General features: G+C 33.7%; 2 protein-coding genes across 2 annotated transcripts; both read right to left on the bottom strand.

The window, feature by feature from the left end:
* Positions 1–586: 586 nt before the first annotated feature.
* Positions 587–3,587, bottom strand: LOC108338974 (peroxisomal membrane protein 13). Its single transcript, XM_017576068.2, has 5 exons — positions 3,447–3,587; positions 2,861–3,085; positions 2,469–2,749; positions 1,676–1,768; positions 587–1,225 (listed from the first exon to the last, which is right to left on the bottom strand). Exons 1-5 carry the CDS (start codon positions 3,463–3,465, stop codon positions 1,004–1,006), a joined length of 840 nt encoding a protein of 279 aa, XP_017431557.1. The 5' UTR covers positions 3,466–3,587; the 3' UTR covers positions 587–1,003.
* A 1,182-nt stretch (positions 3,588–4,769) lies between these two features.
* Positions 4,770–12,808, bottom strand: LOC108338993 (protein NLP9). Its single transcript, XM_017576107.2, has 6 exons — positions 12,472–12,808; positions 10,481–11,559; positions 9,975–10,019; positions 6,926–7,663; positions 6,543–6,666; positions 4,770–6,209 (listed from the first exon to the last, which is right to left on the bottom strand). The coding sequence occupies exons 2-6, from the start codon at positions 11,435–11,437 to the stop codon at positions 5,173–5,175; spliced, it is 2,901 nt and encodes a 966-aa protein (XP_017431596.1). The 5' UTR covers positions 11,438–11,559; positions 12,472–12,808; the 3' UTR covers positions 4,770–5,172.
* Between the last annotated feature and the right edge of the window lie 822 nt (positions 12,809–13,630).

Here is a 13,630-nt window from a genome sequence, read left to right as displayed (position 1 = left end):
AAGAATGTAATATAATAGTGTTAGTTGTTAGCTCGTTGCAGTATAGAGAATAAGAATAAGATACAATTAAAATGCTAGGTTATACATGATTTTCATTAAAATTTGATTTAAAAGTTTATTACTTTAGTAAGCTCTGAAGAACCTCATGAGAGATTTGAGACAATATTTATGATTTTTTTAATTATATTATCAAAATAATTTTGAAGAGACAAACTTTTATATTTATTTGTAAACAATCTTGTACCCTAAATGGTGTTTCTCATGTAATTGAACGTTATAAACTGAGTTTATTTCTTTAAACTAAGAGTTCATCGATGAAATTAGTTGTAAGCAATTAAATATAAGCAAAATGCGTAACCAAATTATTTTGAGCCACAAATTTTACATTGAAACATTTTGAACCATAATTTTTTTTATTGAGACACTGTCACAGTTGAAAGAATTGCTTTTACGCGTACGTCAAACTAGCCTTCCATGTTTATCGTTTTTTAAAAAAGTTTTTTTTTTTCTTAAAAGCATTTGAGCCACAAACACATTTCTATTTTCTAAGGAATTGTTTCTTAAACACTTGAACATAATGCTTAAATAAACAGAAGAGAAAACGTTATATATATTTTCTATGTAATTTTCAGAACTTACATGAGAAATTGATTGCTCAGAAATGCAAAATTACATAAGAAATCAGTTTCTAAAACCAGAAATTGAATTTGTCTCCCCCAACATTTGAAATACAGAGTAATACAACTATCTATACAAACAGCATCCTACAAAATTCCGAGCAGATGCTTTAAAGGTAAATGTATTACTGGTTTGTTTTACCAGCCAGTTTACCATTGTGATCCATTTCCGGTAAAACAAACCCATCCAAGCAAAGCAGACTGAAAATTCCAGTTTAAGCATGACTTGCACATTTTCAGTATCTTCGTTTGCATTGCTTCAGCTGTTTCTCAATTCCTTATACTGTATTTGGATTCGCTCTTATCAGCAAAACAGATTCATTTCATCACTTATTGGTATCATATTCCCATGCATTGTCCCAGGAACCACTTGGAGCAGCTTTTGATCCCTCAATATTGTTCTGATTTACATAGGAAGTGTGTGGCCCAGGCAGTGGAAGTCCATCTGGACCTGGAGGGTTAATCTTCTTGGGTTTAGCTTTGATTCCAAGCAACCGTAACACAAATCTAGCTAGCTCTCCATACAATACACCAGACCGGTCAAAAAGCTGTCAAGATACGATCACATTAAAATAAAATTCAATATACTATTTTGAAAGTTCATTAGAGGGACAACACAAAAAAACTCCGGCAAGTCTGCATTCTTATTTGAAAGGAGGGAAAACACTAGTGATCTTTGGCATGGACTATCAGAGTTGGAAACATGCCCTGTGAAATGAAAGTAAATAATAAAAACTAATACATCCATCAATCAAATTGTGCTTTGATTAGATCACTTGGTTACTTTTTTACTGATTTCGAATTTGGACTGGACAAGCCAGATCCAAACTTGATTTTTATTTTGTCTAATAAGCTTTTCAAATTAACAGAATTGAAAAAGCTAGGATAGATGATAGATTACTTGTGACCTTCAAACAGCCATTAGAGCATAGAGTATAATATGACAAATTAACGAAGGAAAGGAACACAAAATGGAAAGAAAAAGATGAATGTAAAACCTGAAGAAGTGAAGTCATGAACATATGGAAAGCCTGCGTGTTCTGGTCTACGAGAATTGAAATCCTACCAAAGAAGTTAACCACGCCTTGCATCTACAATTTTAAAAGGGAAAAAGAATAAGCTAATGCAAAGCAAATTTTCAAAGGAGGGAAATGTGGTTGAGATCACAGTGTAGAATGAGAACAGTGAATAGAGTACACCAAGAAAAGGATTTAAAATAACGTGTCCATTTCAGAATGCTAATTGAATGGCCAAATACACCGAAAGAAAAGAAGTTTCATAAGATATTTATACTAAGTTTAAGGGGGGAAAATAGTTTTACCTCAGTAACCTGCACTCACTTTTAACGCAGACCTTTATTACGCAAATTGGTGATGTTAAATTCCATTTTTAATCAAAGAACAGCACTGAAAGTACTTAAAACTTAAGGAACAACATCTAACTTTTGTCCAAAGATTAATAATATCCTAGTTTCTGTTGCATCTAGTCTCAAGTGACGAGTAATTATCACAAATAATAGAACACAGACAGGATTGACCCATTAAGCTTCTTCTTGTACAATAAGTTACAAAAGAAATGCACTGTATTAAATTAAGGTTATTATGAAATGAGAGAGAATTTGATGTATGTCAAACAAATAATTAAAAAAAATGTTAAATAAATTACAAGTAATAAGGAATTGTACATTACTCTATGATCTAGTAATTAGTTACAGTAACCCAGAATATGAGAACCAAAATCAATTAGTGAGGAAAAGAGGAATTAAGTCGGGCAGAAAATTATATTGCTCACCACACGTATAAAAGAAATCCAAAATCCTGGAGGCGCTGAAGGAGCACCATATGGATTATTGGGATCTTCAGCTCCATAAGGACCACCACCCAGGCCATAACCACCCATAGGACCACCAAAGCCACCATTATACATTCCCCCTCCATACATCCCAGAGGACCCATAAAGCCCCCCATATCCTCCCCCGTACATACTGTTGCCATACATTCCTCCACCACTAAACCCTCCCACTCCGCCATAAGATCCATATCCAGAATTGTAATTCATTGTAGAACCATAACCTGTAAATCATAAACGAAAAGACTCATAAAAATAGGTAAAGCAAGGAAAGAGCCAAAAGGATAGGAGGCCAAATATGTTAGACTAGAAACAATTTAACATAAAAAACACACCTCCATAGTTGGTAGTTCCATAATTCTGCTCCCAAGGCCTTGTGGGAAGGGGTCTTCCAAGAGCATTCCTATTGACAATTGCAGAGTTATTGGAAGATGAAACTATTTCCCCTGGTTTTGCAGTTCCTGAAGACTCGACTACATCACTCGTTCTACCTGCTGATGGGGGTTTAAAAGGTGCAGTCCCAGATGAGGATGCTACTTTCTCCCACGGTTTAGGTGGAGCTGCAACACAAAACTATAAAATTGTTGAAATGGAAATCCCATGAAGAGGGATGAAACACAGATTCCATTATCATCATAATGTTCAGAATACTACATCGTAATTAATCCCATTTCCTTGAACCGCTAGAATTGCCAAATCAATATATGCAAAACTATGAAATCTAATTCACTAATAATCTCCACACAAAAATCAGGCAAATCAAAAGATCAAAGGTAGTGGTGGCTGTTACCCCTTTTCTTATTTTTATGTGGCTTCACCAAGCGAAATTAGAACAACAGCAATAGTAATTACCCCTTTTCTTTAATCAACGAAATTAGAAAACCAAGAAATTTAAAAATTTGAGGGTTTTCCGAACTGAACCTGAAGCTGATGGTTCCATGCTAGAAATTGCGATCAGAGAGCATAAGCTCTTCCAGATAACAACTCAACGCGATTTATACGTGTACAATTTTTTCCTATTGCTAGCTTCTATGTTTTAGTCAATCAATAGTTTTTAATAATTAATTACTTGGATTTCAGCCATTGATTTACGTTCGCTGGAACGGATCTGGACGGTGAAAACATTTCCTTATTTTTCATTTTTTTTGTGTGATAAAAAGGTAAAATATGGTGTGAATTCATTTAATTAAGGATATTAATAAAATAATTAAAATTTAAAAAGTATTTTATTGATTAAGGATGTCGAATTTTCTTATGGTAAGTAATAAAATAATTTTAATTACTCATCCCACGAAGCTTCTTCTCTGTTGTTCCAACCTTTTTCCTTCACACGTGTTTTTCGTTTTTTTCCCCTTTCGAATCCACCATGTGAATTCTCAATTCTTTTAAAAGGTTGACTCAGTGGTCTCAAAGCTTTAATTTATCAATTATTTTGTCTTTAATAATTTAAATTTTTTTAATATTTTAGAGGATGTAAAAATATTATTTAGATTAAAACAGACATGAAAATAATTGATATAAAATATCCATTTAAAATATTAAAAGGATAATATTAAATTTTAAATGCATATATCTTAATATGAATTTTTATTCATGCTTCTTATATAACAAATTGATACCATTTTAATATAAAGTCTTTAAGACATTAAATTATATGATCTTAATTCTTATATAAACAAATCGTGCAACTTATATTCACTTATCAAAATAATCAAATCAAAGTAATATCCAATTGTGTGATGCTTTTGTTGAAATTTTTTTATTAGATAGTATAATCATTTGGTTAGCAAAAGAGCATACGGTTTCATCAATATGGAACCTTAAAAGAGTTAGTGGACTAACCGAACAGTTAGGTTAAACAAAGATTAATGTTAAAAATAATTACGGTTAAAGCTAAGCAAGACTATTACTAGTGTGGCAGTAATTAAGTCGATGCAAATTTGAAATCTATTCCAAAATCTATAACTACAGTTTTGAGGTATTATGATAGGTTAGTTACATTCATTGCGTATTTATTGCTAACATGGTTGAATTCGTACTGATTTTAATATTGAAGTGTTTTCTGTAGACTTTCCAGTTTGACCAACGGTAACGGGTGTGAAGCGAAAGAAAAACTTTGATCTGTATTTAAAGTTTGAATATCGTATTAAGGAGAAGATTTGACCTCGACCCTATAATCCAAACATTTATGATTATACTCTTTATGTTCCTAACTTGATATCATTTGCAAAGGAAAAAAGAAAATAAAATTCAAATATATAGATTTCTATTAAACTTGTGACAAGTGAAGATTGAGCTATTTACTCTTGTCTACAGCTACAAACGTGTATGGAGCTTTAATCAATCATACAGAGAGAACAGCATATTTAACATGCTAGTGCTATCATGTGAGTGTTTATCTTGCTATCTACTGAAAACAGCCACCCTTAGAAGATAGCATTGTAACAAATATTTGACCCAATGGCCACAAATGACACCTGCAACATCTTCATAGAAAATGAAGAAATTTGCATGTGGCATTGGTGGCTTAAAAGGTCAACTCCTCCAACCAACATACTATTAGAATCAAATGTGAACCAAAACCCACATGATATTGTTGAAGCAAGGCTTGTAATGGCCTCAATGAAGCCATTGATCATATCAGACACTATGAGCTGTCTGGCAAGAAGTAATTGTTGCTGCCACAACTGCTTAAAACACAAGGCACATCACGAACCAGAAACTTCACACAACGTGTGCCAATGTCATGCAAAATTTCTACACACTCTTGCAAATCTGAGTCATTCTCCAACATCACCCATTCCTCTTCATCATCTAGATATTTGAGCTTGAATAACCCGTTTTGGAGTTTGAACCTTGTTGCAACCTCTTCATATAGCTGGAAACAACCTGCGGATGGATCAAACTTGAAACGAATAGTGTCTCCCCTATAGCTAGCTTTCACAATCATTTTTGACTCACTATCAACACAAGTTGGTTTTACTTTTGAATGCTTTTGGTTCTCAAAGCTTTGAGAGCATGATGAGCTGCCATGCATCATTGAGCCAGAGCCATTGGATGAGTTTGTGGTGCTTGAAGAATTTATAAGGTTGTTATGTTCTTCAATTCCTTCTCCCCCATCTACTCCAACTTCAGCCTCATCTGTAACCAAGGATATTGAACAAGTTTGTTCAGGACAATCCTGATTCTTGGCCTTCTGGCTTGATCCATCATTCATGGCCACTGATTTTGAATCTTCACAACAATCATCAGAAGAAGCATTGTCTTTTTTAAATCCTCCCTCACTGGTATTAGATAAAAGTGCACTTCTTGAGTCTACAATTTTGTTTTCAACCAAACAAACACCATCATCATCATCATCCAACTTAATTGTTGAATTCTCACTAGTGCTGCCTGGTGCTGAAACTACTGAGACTGGCTTTTGTGTTGCATGCTTAGGGTCTTTGACAGCACTTTTCTCAGGAAACAGAATGTATTTATGTGTGTCAATTTCTTGCATCAGTGATCCTCCAGCTATAAACCCCCCAGTATAAGGATCAAACTTCAACCCTCCTTCCACTCCCTGGACAGAATCAAGCACAGTCTGTATCTTCTTTAATGAACGATTAACTTTATTGATCTTCCGAGATGGCCATCTTGAAATTCCATGTTGCCTGCATATCCTTTTTAGAGTTGTTGGGCAAACTGTTCAAAGAAAAAACTGACTTTGTTAGCAAGAATCACCTCTCAGAAAACTTGATTGTGTTTTTGATCCTTTAAATTTAGAGCGAATCCTCTTTTGATCTTCCAAATTCAAAGAAAAAAAGTAAGGGTTGTGAAATTGCATTCATTACTTTCTTTAGTAAGTAGAAACTATGGGAGAGAACAAAAATATACATTAGTTTCAGAACTTACGCGCATGAGATGAAATTAAACAAATCTGATTGATGACAAACATGGATCCCCATATAACCCAAAAACATTAATCTGAGTTAAAAATATATGAAGAAATTAACAGAAATAACATCGGGGTCTCACCACCAATGCTTTTTGCAGCATCTTTCAGACTACCAGAGAAGTACTGTTGTAGAACACTCAAACTAACATTCTTCTCCACTGTACTTCTCTTTTTCTCAATCTGTTTTCTTGGTCCATTCATTACCTACAAGACAAAATCCTACGATGTCAAAGTTCAATCCCAAAACCATCACACCAGGGTACAAAAGTTGAAGCATATTCCATAAAGTTTTTTCTACATCAACTCATTCCCATTGTGACAAATGAAATGTGATGAACAATAATCAATATTTCTCCACCGTTTAATTCCTTTATCACAATAACTCTATGCTTTCTCAAACTAAGTATTTATTTCTTAATAAATTTCACACTGGTAAAGGATAAAGGAAATGGCCAAGATGTACCTGGCCATGAGCAGCTTCAATTCCATTGTTAGATGCCTTCAAGGACATCTTCTGATTCGAATCATAATCATCATTTATAAATGCTATCTGAGAGTTCCTTTTGGACATGGGAAAAAAATATGAGAGCTTTTCCTTTGGAAACCCAGCTACGGATCCTTCTATTCCTGTTATTTCAGTATCTGAAACTGTTCTCAAGCTCCTACAGATTCTCCTCATGGTACCTGAGAGATTATCCAGTAAAAGTTGTTGTTCTGAACTCCCTGTCATGTTCACTGGCAGAAAGAACTCTAATATGTAATCATCATCATTGGTATAGGTACTCCTTAGCCGAATTGCAACTGCAGCATTCAAGTTATATTTGCGTGCATGATGAACAAGGGGGTATTCACTAATATCATATGTCTTCACATCAGTGTAGAAGAATGGATGATTTGATTGAAGAGCTTTCCCTGCTATACCTTGCCCTTCCTCAAGATGATGTTCAACGCATGCATGAACAAACCCTCCAATTGCTGCATCATTTATATAGCAAGCTGATTCCTCAATACATAGCACACATTTTTCGTCAGAACTTGTATGACCTTCTTTGATTCGTATTCTCTCAGCTTCATCTCCTATTCCCTCACTGTAGCAACAGGGAATCCATGTCAGTGCTAGTGGCAATCTATGTGCGTGACACACCGCACGTAACACATCAACTATCTCTGTTAAAGCAGCTCTTTTGTTACTTGATAGACACTGCAGAAAAAGAACCACTAATAAGTGTTAAAATACTTTGGCTCACATATATACTATTTAAATGCGTTAGTGGTCTGTTAATATTAAGGTTATCACTAAGAGTACAACTCTTATGAAAGATTATTGTATAGATACCTAAAGTAATATTTTGACTTGATAAGAGGCTGAATTGTAGTTATCAAACTCTAGAATGTGACCATAGTTATTGATGAATATAGTGAAAACTATCTATAGGATTAATCTCTTCTTGTTGAATATACACATAGGAACATCTATTTATAACAAAAGAAATATGAGCTAAATTCAAAATATAAATAAGAAATAATAACAAACTAATTAAAGATAAAAGATAAAGGAAAGATAAAAATAATATATCTAATACTCCCCTCAAGCTGATGCATATAAATCATATATATCAAGCTTGTTACTAATATAATCAATAAAGACAGTGAAAATATCTCCTTCTTTATTAGAGAGACACCAAATTATTAGTGATTTGCGAAGACGACGTAAAAGACGAAATATCAACCCAAAAGACTCCCTCTAACAACAAATATGGAGGTTGCTCCATGTAAATCTTGTTGGAATTTTAGAGTATTAGAGACCGTTTTCAGATTCATGAAAAGTTACATTTATTCATGAAGAGTTATAACCAATGAAGAGTTACAATTATTCATGAAGAGTTACAATCATTCATGAAAAGTTACAATCATCTATATAAAGGGATCCTGTGCTCTATTAATGTACACAGATATGAGACTTTTCTCTACATTCTGTCATTCACTTAACACACAAATCAGTTTGTGAGAATTTTATTCTTGTTTGACGTTAATACTAAGAGTGAGTATCATTGTTGTATTTCTTCTTTGTATCTCAAAAGAGGATTTTGTGATCCCCTTCACTCTTATAAGGGACGAAATATTGCTTTGAAGAAAGTGTGTATTCACGCCTAGAAGATTATATCAAGTCTACATTGTTGTTCATCTTGTTTCCCTAAGTTCTTGGAAAATTGTTCCAACAAATCTCTTCTTGCAGCCATTAAGGAATGCATTGTTGTCATCTAGTGAATAAAGAGGTCATTGTTGAAGAGCAACCATGGCTATAAATAAACTAACAAAAACCATCTTTGCCATGAGAGAAAAAATATATATGGATGGGTCAAACGCAATGGTGACAAAAGAGAGGTCAGAAGAGACAACAGCAGAAGAAGTCATGGATGAATAGGAGAGAGAGAAACCTTAAAAATCCAAGATTCTCCAATCAAGGCACTTGAAAAAGGAAAAAAAGCAACTTTAAAGCTCTGAGAGGAAACAGGATGAACCTAAAAGAGGAAAAAGAGCGACCTCGACACTCTGAATCGCTGCCTAAGAGGAGACGAGACGTGTCACACGTACAACGGAAAAGGGAGTAGATCCGCAACTTCAAAAGGCACTGAGAGTGCATAAGAGCTCCGATGAAGGTATTTGATGACACGGTGGGCGCCTGGCCGAGACAATCAAAATTGTGTGATTGTCGGTCAAAACTAGCACTTCGGTAGTGACAACTGTAGACGATGGCGCCGACGACACCATTCCGACAGCGGTAGATGGTGCCGTCGGCGGGTGCAGTGGTAGAGGCAACAATAATTTTTTACTCAAAAAAACCTTACTCTAGATACCATGATGAATATAGTGGTAACTATATATAGAATTAATCTCCCCTTATTGAATATACACATAGAGTCCTCTATTTATAGTAGAATAAATATGGGCTAAGTTCAAAATACAAATAAGAAATAATAAAGATTTATATTAATATTTCTTCTATTATAAATAGAATACTCTATGTGTATATTCAACCCAACGAAAATTAATTTCATACATAATTTTCACTGTATTTAACATATAAAGATAAAATATAAAGATAAGATATCTATATAAGATATCTAATAATCTAATAGATCTAACAATTATATTAGGGTCTTGTTTATCTTCATCCTATCAGGAGAGAAATACCATCAGTGTTATACATCATCCACATCAATCTCAGTGACAAATTTAGGGTATGTTTTTGCATTCTATTTTCATAATGAATTAGTGTATGAATTCATTAAGGATTAACAGGTGGTTGTGATATGCATTTTGGATCTATATGGATAAAAACATTAGGTTAGGCACAATTATTATTAAACCCTTTGAACAAGTTCTTGAGAAAACCAGATAATAACACTTCCCAAGCCCCTCCCCTCCATTGAAAATTCAGAAAGCTGAGCTTTGCCTTTACAGTGGGGAAAGATCAATATGATAAATCATCAGAGTATGGATTATCGTACCTGGGGAAGAAGTCGTGGAGGCATAGTAGTCTTTAAATTTACAAGCTGCATAATGTCATCATAAGGATATTTATCATTAGCACCTTCGATGATAACATAATATGGAAATATCTAAGACATAGAAATAGGCTACTTTTCCTAGTAATTGTAGAGGTTTCTCATACAAGTAAACCCTGTACTAATGAATGTAGGATGTGCCTACAAATGATGACTATAGACTAGAAATAGATTAGTATAATATGAAGGCTCCAATTTTTGCAAACTAATCTTAGTTTGATCACAAGAAATATGACTGCACCAGCACTATGCACATGCTTAGAAAATCTTCTTTCCTAACTTCTCCTCAACTACAGCAAGAGATAAACATCAACTATATACAGAATACAAGATAAGATACTTTGGCAGCAAGGTAGAAATTTTCTTAAACAGACATAATATGACAAGCAGTGAGACAGGAAACTGCAGAAATTAAAGTGTACACTAGAAATAGCAGAAGAAAAATCCACCTGAAGTGCCTGAGTAACAATTTCTAATTCTCTGTCAAAATTAGGTTTTTCCTTTGTAGTGACCAGTTCCAATACAGCACATGGCTCATGAGAATGCATATCAGAAACAGGAAGAGCAATAGATCCACGAATTTCATGATTCAATGCATGGTCCAACCTTAAGTACTCAGTTTTATTATAGTAGCCAACATTGGAAGTCCATTCAGGAACATGTGATGTAAACACTCGTGCAGGAAGCCCCGGACATGATCCTTTCTTTCCTTCTGCAGAAAATGTGAATGCCCTTGACACCTCTCGATACCCTGCAAGCTTTGGATCTAACAAATAAGGTTGTTCACTTGTGCATAAGATGAATTCATCACCATGCTTTATAGGTACCCAAACTTGTGCCAGCATTCCCTCATCAACTGATTCCATAAAGAAGGACAAAGACCTCAACATTCTATCAGCAAGTGGCCTCCCTGATGACCTTGAGATCATGTAATTGCACATGTCTGAGGTATTAAGTTGCTGATATAAACCATTACGATTTTGTTTTGAATCAAAGCTATTTGAATCATTTGCTTCATCTAAGAAACCAAGTTGGATGTCCATTTGCTGAAATATACCTCTTTCTTCACAACTAGGAGAACTTTCTATACCATTGTGAATTTCACTGACTTCTGTCATAAAGCATAGACCATTGCCCTGTTCCACCAGATTCAATCCATCGGATGGTGGATATGATGCTGAGGAAAATGATGAAAACACACTTGCCAAACTCTGATAATTCATAGATGAACTATTGCTCCAACCAGCATAGGTATCAAAGTTCATGAGCTCAGAGAAGTTGCTAAACATGTCCTCTGAAGCAGATTTTTTCATCCCACCATCAACCGATGTTGATTCCTCCAACTGGGTACAAGGAGATGTGCAATAGCCAGTTTCCTTTCCCTTTGGGGAAAAATGATCTTCCATGGTTTGGTTCAAGAGAAAAATTTAAGTTGAGAATTTGACCTATGTTAGTCCCTTTGAATAAAAATTTGCACCAGAGGCTTCTTCCAAGTTGACCAACATCCTAAAAGCCACCAGGGTTTACACTGCATGGCATGCACAATCTCAAGAAAAAGTCAGAACTCAGGAACTTAAAATCATCACACAAAAGTCTTCTCATCACAGAAAGAAAAACAACAAAATCAAACAGAGACTTAAAAAAGTTAAATCATTCGTTTGCTGTCTATGGCTACAAATACTTTTCTTATAATCTTCATACTCAAAAACATCTCCTGTTAGTCCTTCCACATACCAGTTTTAATCTCTGCTGTCTCTTCATATCATTTTTATTCTTCTTTATCTCTCTGACAAAAAGGAGTAAAAGGTGTTTTTCACAGCAACTTAAAAATAATTTTTGAAGTAGAAGAACCCAACAGAGAAAATATATGTAACAATAACGAGTAAATAAAAACATCACCTCACTTAAAATCTGGTATTTGAAACTTCAGGGAATTAGAATTCAGGATTCAAGAATCATTCATTAGTTCAAAGTCCTTGTTTTAGTAAAAGTTTTAATTAGAGGAATTAATATAAGCAAATCATCACATCCTACAGTCAAAATTTGACAGCCAAACTAATGAGTAGCCGCCAACTACCCTAAAGCTATTATCTAATCCAATCTTAAAATTAGGAACAACTGTATATAGCAACAAATTCAGCACAAAAAGTGTTTAAAACATCACGACACATGAAACAGATTGAAAACAAAAGCCAAACTTAAACATGAAGTTGGGTTTTGAATGCTTGCATCCAAGCAAGTGCATCAATGGAAAATTTTAACACACAATTAAGGCATCAAGAACAAGGATTCATAAATAGTGTCAACCATTTATGATACTGAGAAACTCCCAGTTGTCTAATGCACTTAATGTCTGTGTGAATGCGAGCTCTTCACAAGAACATGAGTTCAAATTCTACTAACCAAGTAAGAACCTCTTTATTGAGCAATCTATAAATACCTGAGAGAGTTTTTTGAACTAAGATGCCTGTCTTCTTATCAGACAAGCTTTCACTTTCCGACCCAAAAGAAACAACTGTTCTAAAATTCCAAAAGCTTGAAACTTGCAAGTCAAAATTCAGAATTTTCACAAACCCAGGAATTTTCTTCCTTGATGGAAGCTAACAGTAGCAAAGAGTAGGTGGAAAATAGATTCCATAAAAGGAAATGTAACAGAACTGAGTAGTGCATGACTTCTGCAGCAGTTTTCGAATAAACTGTTTACTTAGAAGTACAAAAAGTGTTTACTAAAAATAGAAAACCGTTAATGGTGGTGATCTACCCTTCTTTGTCTAAGCGTCTGTTCTTAATATAGGCAGGAACACAATAAAATAATCTTATCTGCATGTTTTTGAATCTGATTATGACTTTTAGAACAGAAAAAATAAATTAAAAAATTAACTATGCTAAGAGTTTCTTTCTTTATGATAATTGAGATGACCCATATTTACCTCCATTTAACATGATAAAATAGTTATAAAGAAATAAATTTTTATATTTAAAAAAAAAAATTAAAAAATAAAGAAAAAATTATGTAAAATAAATGTAAATGATTTATGTGTCAAATTATATATATATATATATATATATTTTTTCAGACATGGTTTGTAATAACTAATTGTATTTTAATTAATTATTAATTTATTCAGGAAACTAGCTAACCACCAGAATTGGTGTGGAATCAGAATCTTGTGGATGGATAGACAACTATATTTGAATAAATAAAATAAATAAAATATTAATTGTGGTGACGGATTGCAGATGTTGAGAATGATGCGCTTTTTGTTTTTTGTTTTTTTTCGAACCCTCAGCTGTCTCCTTTGGTCATATTTTCATTTTAGAACCATTTCTACGTTTTTTTATCCTTTTTAATGGCTCATACTTAATATCTTGCTTCTGTAAGATTTTTTCAGTGTTATTAATTTTACATAAGTAAATTCCTTTTACTTCCCAATTTTGCATATCGTAATTATTTTCTGTTTTTATTTTTGATAAAAAAAATATATTTCTATTTTGGTTTTTATTGTTTATTAGTCTTTATTGTTTATTAACATTAGTTAAATGATTAATTATCTCTTATATGACATCTTATTACTTGAGTAAAATGTTTGATTATTTTT

Source organism: Vigna angularis, chromosome 5 (genome assembly GCF_016808095.1).
Source record: "Vigna angularis cultivar LongXiaoDou No.4 chromosome 5, ASM1680809v1, whole genome shotgun sequence".
Classification (NCBI taxonomy): Eukaryota; Viridiplantae; Streptophyta; class Magnoliopsida; order Fabales; family Fabaceae; genus Vigna; species Vigna angularis.
Note: the sequence above shows the minus strand (reverse complement) of the source record. Positions and strands in the feature narration are given on the sequence as shown.

Coding starts and splice junctions, on each gene's coding strand:
- LOC108338974 (XM_017576068.2), bottom strand. Junction 2,750..2,860: donor TGGAACTACCAACTATGGAG/GTGTGTTTTTTA, acceptor TATGATTTACAG/GTTATGGTTCTACAATGAAT. Junction 1,769..2,468: donor GGATTTCTTTTATACGTGTG/GTGAGCAATATA, acceptor TTAAAATTGTAG/ATGCAAGGCGTGGTTAACTT.
- LOC108338993 (XM_017576107.2), bottom strand. CDS start 11,437: ATGGAAGATCATTTTTCCCCAAAGGGAAAGGAAACTGGCTATTGCACA. Junction 10,020..10,480: donor TTGTTACTCAGGCACTTCAG/GTGGATTTTTCT, acceptor GACATTATGCAG/CTTGTAAATTTAAAGACTAC. Junction 6,667..6,925: donor TTGAAGCTGCTCATGGCCAG/GTACATCTTGGC, acceptor TTTGTCTTGTAG/GTAATGAATGGACCAAGAAA.